This window comes from Dromaius novaehollandiae, chromosome 2 (assembly GCF_036370855.1).
Source record: "Dromaius novaehollandiae isolate bDroNov1 chromosome 2, bDroNov1.hap1, whole genome shotgun sequence".
Lineage (NCBI taxonomy): Eukaryota > Metazoa > Chordata > Aves > Casuariiformes > Dromaiidae > Dromaius > Dromaius novaehollandiae.
In genome coordinates, this window is record NC_088099.1 from 26321274 (window position 1) to 26335106 (window position 13833).

Here is a 13833-nt window from a genome sequence, read left to right on the forward strand (position 1 = left end):
TTCTCACAGAGCCAGTCATCTCATTGTAGAAGGCTATCAGGTTGGTCAGACATGGTTTTCCCTTTGTAAATCCATACTGACTACTACCAATCACCTCTTTGTCCTTCATATGTTTGGAAATAGTTTCCAGAATTTGCTCCATCACCTTTCCAGGGATTAAGGTGACACCTGTGGTTCCCTGGGTCCTCATTGCCCTTCTTGAAGACAGGAGTGACTTTTGCTTTCTTCCAGTCCTCAGGAACCTCTCCCAGTCACCATGAATTGAGATTGGCCTTGCAATGACGTCAGCCAGTTTCCTCAGCACTTGTGGGTGCATGCCACCAGGTCCCACGGACCTGTGTATGTCCAGTTTGTTTAAGTGATCCCCAACCTGATCCTCTTTGACCAAGGGTATATATTCCTTTCTCCAGACTTTTCCAGTGGTCTCAATGACCAGGGATTCCTGAAGGCCCATCTTATCAGTACAGACTGAGTCAAAAGAGGCATTGAGTACCTCAGCCTTTTCCATGTCCTCTGTTACAGGGCCCTTGCCCTATTTAGCAGTGGGCCAGCATTTTCCCTGGTCTTCCTTTTGCAGCTGATATACCTGTAGAAGCCCTTCTTGTTGCCCTTCACATCCCTTGCCAGACTCAGCTGCGGGTAGGCTTTGGCTTTCCTAACCCTGTCTCTGCACACCAGGGCAATGTCTCTATGTTCCTCCTGGGTGACCTGACTCTCCTTCGACCTCTTTTAAGCCTCCTTTTTATGACTGAGTTTTGTCAGGAGCTCCTTTATCATCCATACAGGTCTACTGACACCTTTGCTTGATCTCCTGCTCATCAGGTTAGACTGTTCTTGAGCTTGGAGGAGGTGATCCTTTAAAATCAGCCAGCTCTCTTGGACCCCTCTTCTCTCCAGGACCGTATCCCAAGAGATTTCAAAGCAGATCCCCGAAGAGGCCAAAGTCTATTCTTCTGAAGTCTGTTGTGATCCTGCTTTTTACCTTGTTCCCTTCTCTCAGAATCCTGAACTCCATCATCTCATGGTCACTGCAGCCAAGGCTGCCACCAGCCTTTCCATCCCTGATGAGTTCTTCATTGTTTGTGAGAATAAGGTCCAGCAGAGCATCTGCTCTCGCTGGCTCTTCCATTACCTGTCTCAGGAAGTTACTATCAGTGCATTCCAGAAGCCTCCTGGATTGCTTGTGCTCTGCTGTGTGTTGCCCTTCCAGCAGATCCTGGGGTGACCTAAGTCCCTTATGAGGACCAGGACCTGCAAATCTGAACTTTCTTCCAGTTGTCTGAAGAAGGCTTCATCTTCCTGATCAGGTGGTTTGTAGCAGGCACCCACAACAATGTCCCATATGTTGGTCTGCCCTCTGATCCTTGACCCGTAAGCTCCCTGCTGGCTCATCATCCATACCTAGGCAGAGCTCCATGCATTCCCACTGCTTTCTCACATAAAGAGCAGCTTGCACTCCTGTCATTCCTGGAGAGCCCATATCCATCCAGTGCAGCACTCCAGTTATGTAAGCTGTCCCACAGCATCTGTGATCTCAGTGATATTGTAGCTCTGCGACTGCACACGGCTCTGTGTTTCTTCTTGTTTGTTCCCAGTGCTGCAGGCATTAGTGTGCAGATACTACAGAGAAGCAGCCAGTCATGCTGATTCCCCAGAAAAGGCATGAGAGTTTCCCCTGTAATGCTGGCTTGTGGGCACCTCCTTATTTATGTGCATACACTTGAGATAGGCCCCCTTCAGCTCTAATTACTAGGTCTCTCTTGCCCCCATCACCCTGCACTTACTGCTTGCCAACCTGGTCCACCACTTCCTCCCTTGATTGCGGGTCATCACCTCCGTCCCTTGTCATTTCTAGTTTAAAGCTTTCCTCCCCGGGTTGGCTAGCCTGGTGGCAAAGATGCTTTTGCCCTACTTGGCTGGGTTGATCCTGTCTCTTTACAGCAGTCATCAAAGTCCTGCCTCAAAGAGGGTCCCATGATCATAAAACTCAAATTCTTGTTGTCAACACCAGCTGCTCAGCCGGTTGTTGAGTCACAGGATCTGTCCATTCCTCCTCAAGCCCTTCCCTGGCAGAATCAGAGACACACCACCCATCCCCTTGACTGTCACCCCCGGGTTCACATAGTCACACTTGATATGTTCCAGGTCTCCCCGGCAGTATTGTTGTCCATGTGGAAGAGCAGTGGGGAATAATAGTGTGGGGGCTGGACAGGCTTCGGCAGTCTCTCCACAACATCCTGGATCCCAGCCCCTAGCAAGCAGAAGACCTCCCTAGACAGCAGGTCAGGTCAACAGAGGGGGGACTCCATCCCCTGCAGCAGAGAGTCTCCCCTTACTGTCACCCCCTAGCTGCTTGCAGTGCTGCTGTGTGGTGCAGGCTCAGCTGGTTCAGATGCTTCACTGGACAGAGCTCCCAGACCCTCATCTGCAACCGGGGCGCTGAATCTGTTCCATAGTTGCAGATCTGCAGAGTGGAGCAGGAGCCTTCCTCCTGATGCCGGAAGTCATGAGCTTCCAGCCTTCATCATCATGGTAGTCTTCATCTCCCAACCTGATAACCACAGGCTCTGCCTGCTTTTCTTTCAGTACAGGTGGGGGTTCAGGTTTTGGAAGCTGCACAGAGAGATCCAGTCAGTCTCTTTTTTTGTCATCTCTGATGCTGCACAGTGTGCTGACTTCCTCCCGCAGCTTCTTCACTTGGCAACACAGATCCTGTCCCAGTGCCCACCTCCCACAGGCAGGGAGCCCATCTCCCCCAGCCTCAGTGAGGGGCCCTGGGCACCCCTGCAGCCTCCAACTTGCAGAGCAGCGTCCTCTCTCAGGAGTTCACTCTGGGGCAAGGCCTCTGACATTGCGGGTAGTTGCTGCAATGGCTGCTGGACACTGTGCCCTGTGGCATGCCACCACCCTTCCTGAGCATATGTACAGTGTTCCCAGCAGAGTTCTGACTCTCTTCTGCCTGAACTGCTGCTCAACCTCCTATGTCTGTTACTGCCTCTGTTTGCTGCACTCTCATCGTCTCCTATAGTTTGACAGTAAGTCATCTTTTAAATAAAAAAAAGAGAACAACAACAAGAAAAATAATGAAGGAAAATAAACTTGAGGTTGATGCACTGTGCATTTTATTTTGTGATACTTGCCTTTATTCCTTTCCCCCAATGTCATCCCAAGTTGGGAAGCTAAAACTTAAAAATATTTTTTTCATGCTGCTTCAGGATTTTATTAGGAAGCAGAGATTGAGCTTATATATAAAGTGAAAACTGACTTATTAAGGTAGCTGCAGCATCTATTTCTCTGGTACTATGTTACTTCTGAAAAAAAAATTAGAAAACCTCTGTAGCTAGCAGATAGCTACTGCAGTAGGTTCAAGAATGAATAGAGGAAAAGCTGAAATAAATACGACCTCTACTTTGTGAATCGTGTTGTATATGGGTATTGGCTTAAACATAATACCTAGTGAGCCATCTAGTCCTGAAAGGGTATTTAACCTTTCTTATATGTGTATAATTACAGTTAATATTTTTGCATTAATGTAATACAAATTGTTGTCATTTGTACTTACTTGATGATCTTTTTAGGTCAAAGAACCATGGATATCATCTTCCGAACCTGAACCTAGGGGGGAAGAGGAACCTAATTGTCTGGAAACAAGAAAGGAGTGTCTGCAAACCCCTTCACAGAATCTAATGGGTAAAAAGATGTTATGTTTATTTCAATATATGTATATTCACAGAGAGAAAGAGAAAGACAATGACTTTAAATTGAAACTGATTCCTGTTTTACAGCTTGAAGCACATAAGAGATTTTTGCAGATTTTGCAATATGATACTGTGATTGTCTTAAATCTCTAAAATACTTTGGAATTATATTCCTTGAAGGAGTTTTAATTTGATGTTGCTCAGTTTCCCACAGTTAGTTTGGTTACCTATATCCTATAACAGAAGTGGAAAGATTTATTTTATTTTGCAAAAGGGAAGACTAAATTACAGTTATTTGCTATGGGAAAATAGTTGATAAGTTATCGAAAGAATATTTTAAACTACAGTAATTATTCAGTTCCATCACTGCTATTAACTTTGAGTGGGGGGAGGGTGGAAAACTAATATAATATAACTAATAGAATTGAACTAATCTTTTCTGCTTTCTTCCCCTCTTCTAATAACCTGCACGTAGATCCTAAGATTCAAGAATACCTTTGGAGGGAGTTAGAGAACCTTAAAACACAACTTGAAGAAAAACATGCTCATGAACTGGAGCACCTCCGGTCCTATTTTCAACAGCAGCTGAAAGAAAGTGAAGAGAGGTACACTACAGAGATTGTTCATTTGCAGGATAAGCTTCAGAGTTCTGAGGTTTCCTCTGACCACACAAGGTATTCATCAGTTCTTTAGTGTTTTAAACGTTGTACTAGATATAAACAGAAGTGTTTCAAATAACCATTCATGTAAAGCTGTATGTTTTACTTCAAAATTTGAAAAATTCCTTATAAACATACTAGTCTTAGGTTGTTTTGTTGCTTCAAGAGATGTTGTCTTTTATCAAGAAATGGCAAACATTGCAAACTAAGTAGTGCAGCATTTAGAATTATGAAATGTAAATATGCAATATGATATGTTTAAAATGAATAGAGGAAGATCTGATAATTGGAACAATGTATAAATTTCACTTCATGTATACGAGCTTTTTAGCAGTAATTTCAAAACTTCCAGAATCAACAGACCGCTTTTGACCCTTGAAACTTCAGACAGTGCAGTTCACATCCAAGGACACCTTATGACCTTGCATGGAATTGCATAGGATTGATGGTTGTGTAGAATCATATTCAGCGATAATGTTTGTGGTCCATTTAAGGTCCACTTAACAGGTTCTGACTTTTATCAAGTCATGTGTTGTCCTCATCAGACTCCTCTCTGCCCTGGCCAATCTGGCCTGCAGGATGTAGAATTTTCTTGGGCAGGGGGATCCTGACAGCTATGGAACCTGTTTCTGATCCCTGGTTCTTTCACCGGCAACTTTCACTGACTTCTTGGATGTGTTCAGGGAGTGTTGGGGGCTTTTTATTGTGCTCTATTCAGTGTCCTCTCTGGTTTCTTATATTTTCATTTTTGACCCTAACACTCCTTCCTTTTACTTCATTTACTATACCCTAAATCCATTCAGTTTCTCTGCATTTTTCTTTTCCCTTAATCTCCTGCTTTCAGGGAGAATAATGAGGGTTTGTTAGTCAGACTGGTGCCAAACTATAAAAGGAGAGATCAAAAGACACAGTGGCAATAGGAGATGCTATTTAGAAGGAAAAAAAATCGGTATGTTTCTAGAAGTTGTTTAGTATTTGATATACTTAGCATAGTACTCATTTAAAAAGTGAAAGGACTGTTAGGATAAATCCTTAGAGGCTGAAGGAGAGGTAGACAAAAGTACTTTTCTTCAGCTATCAGAACCCAAACAGCTGTTTCTCCTCTCTTGTTTGATCACAAACTCTTCTCAGAGTTTAAACAGTTTTCTTTTTATTCCTTAGAATATGTTTCCATTCTTGGAAGTGGCAAGTAAAATAACCAGCTGATCTGTTCTCATGAAATCATACTTGTATATATTTGTTTTGAAGTGAATATTAGGTCCAAGTTCTGCAAATGTTTGTGCATCTTTAAGACTGAGGCCATAGACTTACATAGTTACTTACCTCTAATTGCCTTGTAGAATCAGCATACACTTATTTGCCTGAGCTCAGCCTTTAGGAACCATATGACTTGTTAATCAATTACTTTTTAACACTGTGAAAAAAATACAAGGTGTGAGCATTTTCAAAATGCATTTTGTGAAACTGTATACTGCTATATGTGTATTGGCCAGGACAAGTCATAAGTTTTTGTGTATAATTTCTAAATTAATTTCTGGAATTTATTTTATATATCTTTAACCTCTTTGGATAGATGTTAGCTTTTTTATTTCATCCATGACAGCTATTCACCTAAAATACTCAAAGCTCATTTTATGTATGTTTAATAAATATTTAGGGTGATTGTCAGTATTTGTAATAATAAGCTACTGGCATAGCAAAAAATTTTCCCATTAAGTTCTTGAATTTCAGGTTTTACAAATTAAAATGAAACTGGAGTTTTACAGGAAAAAATCCTAGCTCACTATATAAATTGTTTTTTAATAAACCTGTGTGAAGTTCTGTCTCATGTCTCAAGCCTGAATACAAGGTGGGACTCTTTTAATGGTGTAGTCAGTAATCTATTGAATTCTAATAGGTCTTCAGTCTCTATACTTGATGTGTTACTGGCTTTTAAACTATGATCTAAGTAGGGGGATAGCTCTGGCCAAACCTGGTGGTTTTTAAGGATCTTTTCATATGGTTACATATCCTATTGCAACATCAGAAAAAAATAGTGAAAGAAATCAATTGCTACCATTCATTCCCTGCTGTGGTTTAGAACTAAAATGGACCAGACAGGAAAGTAAGGGCCCATACCTGACTGTTCGTGTATAGAAATTAAATGTGAATGGTAAAAGTAGTGTTACTTTTTGTAGTTAAAAATGTCATAAGGTTTATAAAAAATTATCAGAGATTTTAAGTTCCATCTCAGAATAATCTAAACTGACTCTTAGTTTCTGTAAAACCCTAGTGTAACTAAAGGTTGTAAGTCTCACAGAGAATAATCTTACCTTCTAACTTCATCTAATCTGTACCTTGTCTTTTTTAGCAAGGTATTCATTTCTTTGTGACAGCCGATCACAAATGCTGAAGAGAGATTTATTTAGGTAGTTAGTTGCTGTATCTTACTCTTTTTGCAGTGTATTTCTGTGAGGTTTTTTGCAACATGTCAGGAGTGAAAGGGGATCTAGAGGGGAGTTTTTTGTATCTGAAGATGGAGTACTGTTCTGTTAGGAGAAACAGTTGCTGAATATATTTCAGCATGTTAGTATCTAAATAAAAAATGAATTATAGTGGAGTTCTTAGTATTTTCATGTGTATGCCTTTTCTTACTGAGTCATCTATATAATATAAGAAAGTAGTACATCTGCTGAAATGCAACAATTTAAAAGAATCCAAATAAATATAACCAGGCTGTTTTTATGGCTCTGTAAAGCCCTTCTAGTTTTTCCCATATTCTTACCATTCAAACAGGCACTGTTGTCCTCATCTTAATTGTGTATAGTTATTGAGCACAAAATATTCTCAGGTGGCTTTAAAATACTAGTTGTTTGTGAGGTCAAGTCTGCAAAACTGATGTTAAGGAGTGTTATATTGATAGAAAGGGCAAGTGTCTGGAAGGCAGGTGGATTATAGAGTCAAGTGTATGAAACTAATGGCATAGGCAAAGGTATGTTGTGAAGTAAGTATTCACAGTCATTGATCTTTATATATGTATTCATATTTGAATAGAGAAAAATATATTGAAGCACAGATTTTTTTTCTCGCTTCTATCTTTTTAGTGTATCTGCAGATTCACAAATAAAACTACAAGAGGTCTTCAGGAAAGTAAAATGCACTGAAAATCTTCATCAGCAAAGAGCAGATATGGAGGTATTGTATAACAGCTGACAATTTATCAGCAAATATAAACATGGTCAATATAATTTAGATGTTTTGGAACATAGCATGTTTTTTAAAATACAGACTGTTTGATTTTTGAGATTTCATATTTTTCTTACAGCTTGCTAGTGAAATTGAAATGAAGAATGATCTGGATGTTGTTCAACTGCTAGAAAAACAGTATCAAGAAAGATTAGAAGAAGAAATAGCAAAGGTGTTGCTTTTATTCTGTTTTTAAAATATGCTTTAAAAGTGACTATTATTTTAAAATATGCTTTAATAGTGACTATTATTTGCTGTTTCTGACAATTTGGACAGTTGTGATACCATATGTTAACTTTTGTTTAATTTATTTACAGGAAAGTTTCATTCTCATTCTGAACATGAAAGCCTATTTATAAAAGTTTTTCTAAAACACTTTAGACTTTTTAGTTGTGTGATAGTTTTTCATTCTTATAGTGTTTAAAATTTCATACCTTTAATTCCATATCCCCATAGCCCTTCAACTAATATTCTGTTCTCAACTCTCATAATGTTGGTTGTTTTTTGTTTTTTTAATTTGGAGGGGGGAGCAACACCGTGAGCATAGATGTTGTGTTGCTTTAAAACTTTGAAGAAAATAGATGACTTGCATGCTAGAGAGTATACTACTTGCTACTTTAGGCTTAATAACTGGTGTGTACAAAAGATTTTTTACTTAAGATTTTCACACTGTATTTTCTGATCGTATTTTATTGTGCATTTTAATATATTGTATGAAATATAAAACTTTTATTTGGATTCAGTGACTTTCGCTGAAACATGAGAAGTAACATTTAGATTTTATAGACCGGGTGTATTAAATCATTTGTGGATTTACTAATTTATGACTTCCAAAAAAGTTCTCACTTAATTGCAGAATATTTCTTTTTTTAAATGAAAAATCCTCTTTCTGCTTTCATTATATAATGGCATAAATGAAACAGGTGAATCAATCAATTAACATAAAGTAAAAACTGGAAAAAATAAAGCAATACTTCTTCAAAAGCTTAGTGATGAGAGTTAAGAAGAAGAATGCAATAGTCAGCACTGGGTGATGATATAAATTAAAGTAATCCATGGTTCTGGAGCCAAAATTGCATCTCTCTCGTCTCAAGTAAAATATAAGTGTAGGGGGGCTATCAGGCACATAGCACTGCTGTCTTTATACAACCCAAAATTCAGTGTCAGTGAAATGTTTACAAAGAATGCTCGGATACATAGAGGAAGCTTAGCACAGCTGCACTTAGGTCAAGGTGAGAGGACTTGTATTAATGCCTTTTATTTTTATTTTTTTCTTTTTTTTAAGTCAGCCTGTAGAATCCAATCTCTATATTTTTTAATGATAACTAGATAATTCTGTGCTAAATAATTTATTTTTAATTGAAAATAGCATTATAGTTTAAACTATCTTAAATGTAGCATGCCTATATTTTAAGATGTCTGTTGATGAGATTGGGTATCCACTTTTTCTAATTTAATGTTTTTTCTCTCTAAAAAAATTAGTAGAATCATAGTTCAGAACATGTTCAGAAGCCTTATTTTTATTAGTGATGGTAAGCAATGAGATTTCTTCAGCAATAGCAGATACTACTAAGTATAAATTAATACTGATTTATTATTTTCTTATTTATTCAGGTTATTGTGTCAATGAGTGTAGCATTTGCACAACAGACTGAATTGTCAAGAATTACTAGGCAGAAGGAAGAAGAAATACAAACACAGACTGCGCATCAACAGGGAAAGCATTTTGAAGTTAAAAAGCAATGTAGAGAAGAAGTAGACAGCCCTCTTGGAAAGACAACAATAAAAGGCAGTAAGCATGAGGAAGAACTGAAATCACTTTGCAAGGAACTCAGTGAAGAGTCTGGTGAGATGAACTCACTTGGAGAACAGCTTGACTCTAGTAGCAGACCTGGTTACATATTAGGACAGACCACACGTGAAATGGTAATTTCTGAACAAGTTTTCTCTCAGGTCAAAGAGCTTACAGTGGAAGAAACACCGGTAAGTGTAAAAAAAAAAAAATATGGTATAATATACCATATTTGAATAATGTTTCCAATACATACCAGTTGAATAAGAAAACAGCAAAAGAAAAAGACTAAGATAAAACCTCCATTTAAATATTTCCCTTTCCCTTTACATGCGTGACAACTTTACATCTAAATTACCTATCCTTTTTTCCTATGTTCTATCCAAGTGTCGTAGCATTTTGCTAACAAATGAAAAAGGAATATAGCACTCATTATATTAGATTATATTAGATTGTTCCATTTTTGTGGCTAAAACTGTAATGAAAGCAATAAATTTTATAAAGTTTTTTTTTTTTTTTTAAGACAGGTTACTTTCTAATGCTTATACATGGAACATAGATTAAAAATCATGTTTAAGTAGTTTGAGTCCCTGTGATAAAGGTTATCATTTCAGCACAAATGATCTTCACCCAGATTGGGTGGGAGGTGGCAAAGTGTGGAATAGATATGTAAAAACTAGTCATAAGTTTTGACTATACATTTTCATACTAGTTTAATTTTTTTCATTAAATTTGGCACTAATTGAAGCAAAAGTCATACTTTCAAACTTAGATAACAGTTAAATATTCTGATCTTGTGTTATCTTGATAATGGATAAACTCTAGTGTTCCTACTTTGGTGCTATTCTCTTAAACTTCTGTTGCACTATGCACACACCACACACACAGATGCTCACTTACACACATGTATGTTTACTAAAAAAAATTTGTTGAGATCCCCGCTAGCTAAAAAGAATTAGAGTGAACACTGTTGACAGTTAGCAAAAAGACGTTCTATCTTCTAAATGGGAATGATTCTAAGCCTGGGCCTTCCAAGACACAGGCAACAAAATAATGCTTTAGTAATAGCTATTGTAATTTGTGAAAATTTGAATTTGAATTCTGTAATTTGAATATTTTCTAGAAAATGTTCTTGAACATAAAATACTAAAATAGTTCCATATTTCAGTGCTGCAGTGAGATGACAACAGAAATATCAAGTCAGCTGCTGTTGTACGAGGAACGTTTGGAAGACATGCGGCAGGAACTAGTACGGCAATATCAGGAGCATCAGCAGGCAACAGAATTATTGAGACAAGGACATATGCAGCAAATGGAACGTCAAAAGGAAAATCAAGACCAACTCTTAGCAGAGCTTGAGAGCCTGAAAGTGCAGTTAGCTGAGGTAATACAGGGTCTAACACAAGAGCGGCAGTGTAAACGTGGGTTAACAAAGAGTTAACCAGGAAGGTTTTTATTTAGAGAGATACACTTATATGTAATGCGTACACATACACACGTGCACACACACACACACATGCACTTGTGTGTATATGCACCCATATATACATATATTAAAAAAAAGACTTTTTTAAAATCAAAGTTCCATCAGTTATGGATCAGTCTTGACTGTTCTAAACCTAGAGAAAACCTGCAGTGCTGCCCAGCAGCTGGAAGAGTGAGTGAATGCAGATGTATTGTAAACCATGCCACATTCTAGATAGGAGGCCCTGTGTAGGATGTGGGCGAGTATCCATTTACATCAATGACACGTGCAGCCATGGCTTGAAGTACTATAGAATCCCTTATTTTTCTCTATCCCCACTTCAGGTCTGAAGTAGAACAGTATCTGCTGCTTCCCACAGAGCTCTCTTCCCCGCTGCACTTTTTCCTTCTTCCCACTTCTGGTCTGCAGGGATTTCAAGGGCTTGGGGGTCACAAACCCAGCTAATATGTGGAACATGGAGTTCTGAGGCTCGACTTAGCCTGGTTCCTAGTCCCTGCTGTCACACATCTTCCTTCATATTCCCTTTTCTTTCCCCAAGCGAGATAGTCAATCATGTGGTACAGAAATTTGTCCAGGGTCTTTTTCTACAGCATAATCTGCTGCTTCTTGAATACAATCAAAAGCATGTCAGTCATAGGAGGTGCCTTGGGTTGCTTGATTGGACTGAGGCTTTAGAAACTGGCAGGAGTTATCGTGCCTGTTTGGGTGGCAACTAGTGCCAAAGACCAGAAGGGAAAAGAAATCATTTCAAGTAGCAACAAAATGTTTTGGCTTTGTTTTTTATCGTGGAGGGGTCAAAGTCCCTACTGACTACGTTGGAATGACACAAAAGTACCGTAGTTTGATGTGAAACACCGCTGTGTTTCTTTGCCATTTTAAACTATAACTTACCATTATTTTGCACATATACAAAGCCTATGGTAGGTATGTTATGGAACTCATGAATTTATCTTAATTGTCAAGTCCTTAAAAGTATCATTTACAAGCTTGTCTTCAAGGATTCCTTTCCTTGATAGACAAAAGGCACCAAATCCAGAAGAATTTGTCTTACCCTGACTTGATTTCAGTGTGACGTTACAGAAATATACATGGAAATAGTAATCAGCAAATTCTAAACTTCTTTGATTTCACCATGGAGTGGAGCTGTACTGCAATGCCAAGTTCCTTCAGCCCTTATTCAGACCTGGTTCTGTTCTGCCTAAGTTTGGTCTCAAACGGCCTGGAAGTAGTTCTTCTCCAGCAATATCAGGTGTCTGTTTCTGTTAGCTTCTTTGTAAGCCTCTTTCTATCATTTATCCTGACAGTCTTTCCTTCCAACATAAACCACTTTTCTCCCTTTGCCTCTCTGTCACTTTGCAATCACATCTTTTGGCAGGGGTTGCAAATTTCTGACACTGATGAAAAACATTAAATATGAGCGATGCTGCTGGCTTTCCTGTCATTTTTTTAAATGTCAAGGATGTTTAGCCATAAGAACTGTATAGGAATTCAAGTGTAGCTTTTAAGCCATGTACACTCCCAGCTCTTCTAAAAAGAAAGCCTTTTATACACAGAACTTACTTTTATCCTATTTCTGTCTGCTGTGTAAAACTTACGTACTATAGCATGTAACGTTTAGAAGTTAACCTTCCAGTTTCCATTGTGATCATTGTGTTTGTATGTTGTATGAAGATCTTAAAGATGTAAGATACTAAAAATATTTATTAGCTGCATTCCATTCTAGAAAGCTATCAATGTTGTTGTAACCGTTTAAAAGAGTGGGCTGAATGTTCATTATGCAAAATATGTAAAGAATTAGAAATGACAGGACTCGCTAATACCCAGAAGTTTAAAAAATTGTGTGCGCTTCTGTAACGGTTCTTTTTTTCAGCGAGTCTCAATGGAGAATGACAGCTTGGTTACAGAGAGAGAGAGAATGCTTTTGGAAGAACTAGAATCATTAAAGCAACATTCTGTACCCAGAAAAGAGAGGCTGTATTGTGAGCTACGACACAGCAGCACGCAAACACAGGTAAATATGGACTTTGACTTTCTGGGCAGCCGTGACATATGAATGCAGTAAGATTCCTTTTGTCTGCCACTCTTTTTTGAGGCAGTATTTTTTCCAGATAGGTGTTAGGTATTACTTGAACAGAGCAGATTTAAGAACCAAAAGCTGGTACCTGTAGACGTGGTTTTTTACTTAAGGTAAACAGAAGCAAGTTTAACAGCGTGAAGGTGGAGATTATAAATATAGCTCTTTGCTCAGGTAAACTCACATTCTCATATTGCTATAGCAACACCAACAGAAAGCACAAGACTGTTTATTCAGCATAACTAAGTTCTTTCTAACAGGCCCTGCCTTGAATTTCGTGTTTTGTTTTTGTTTACACACGTGGGAGGAGTTTTTGTACATACTGCCTTTTCTTGATTTGTAATTTCATGCACAAGTTTTATTAATGGAACATAACTAATTTAGGTTTTTAATTTCATATTCTACCATGTATCAGAAAAATATGTTGATTCTGGCATGACAGGATTTCTGTACGTTTTGTCTTCTCTCCCTCTGCAAAAACTTACTCAGAGTGACGATGAAAACCAAGGCAACGTGAGAGAACACACCTTTAAGGATGAAGATGAAGGAAGGAAGGCTGAAGAAACATCGTCAGCTCTTCTTTCAAAAGAAAGGTACTTAGAACTGTTAGTATTAAGAAAATATTGTTAATGTAAAAAAAATCTTGAGAATGATGTTCTTGCTGTTAAATTAAAAATATTTTTAAACCTTATTCCGATTGAGTTCATGATAATGGTACTTTTAATTCTAGATAACCGTGTTTCTAGGTTTATGCAATTTAAATGAAACAATTTCTTGTTTTTTTTTTTTTTAAAAGCCTAACTATGTGATGGCATAGAGGATGAGCAAAATCTTTGCAAGTTTTACTGTATCTTTCATATTCTACACATATATAGAATTACATACATTAATTTTATATA

The 13833-nt window shown here is 38.1% G+C and overlaps 1 protein-coding gene across 4 annotated transcripts in view; it reads left to right on the forward strand.

Annotated features, from left to right (window-relative positions):
* The window catches only part of AKAP9 (A-kinase anchoring protein 9), a 125869-nt gene that overhangs the window by 56823 nt on the left and 55213 nt on the right, over nucleotides 1-13833 (forward strand). For all 4 annotated transcript variants that reach the window (XM_064506055.1, XM_064506054.1, XM_064506056.1 and 1 more), the window contains 8 exons: nucleotides 3579-3690; nucleotides 4174-4372; nucleotides 7441-7531; nucleotides 7662-7754; nucleotides 9197-9565; nucleotides 10543-10758; nucleotides 12731-12871; nucleotides 13424-13527. In XM_064506055.1, the coding sequence (XP_064362125.1) occupies nucleotides 3579-3690; nucleotides 4174-4372; nucleotides 7441-7531; nucleotides 7662-7754; nucleotides 9197-9565; nucleotides 10543-10758; nucleotides 12731-12871; nucleotides 13424-13527 (1325 nt within the window). The remainder of the gene's footprint in view (nucleotides 1-3578; nucleotides 3691-4173; nucleotides 4373-7440; nucleotides 7532-7661; nucleotides 7755-9196; nucleotides 9566-10542; nucleotides 10759-12730; nucleotides 12872-13423; nucleotides 13528-13833) is intronic.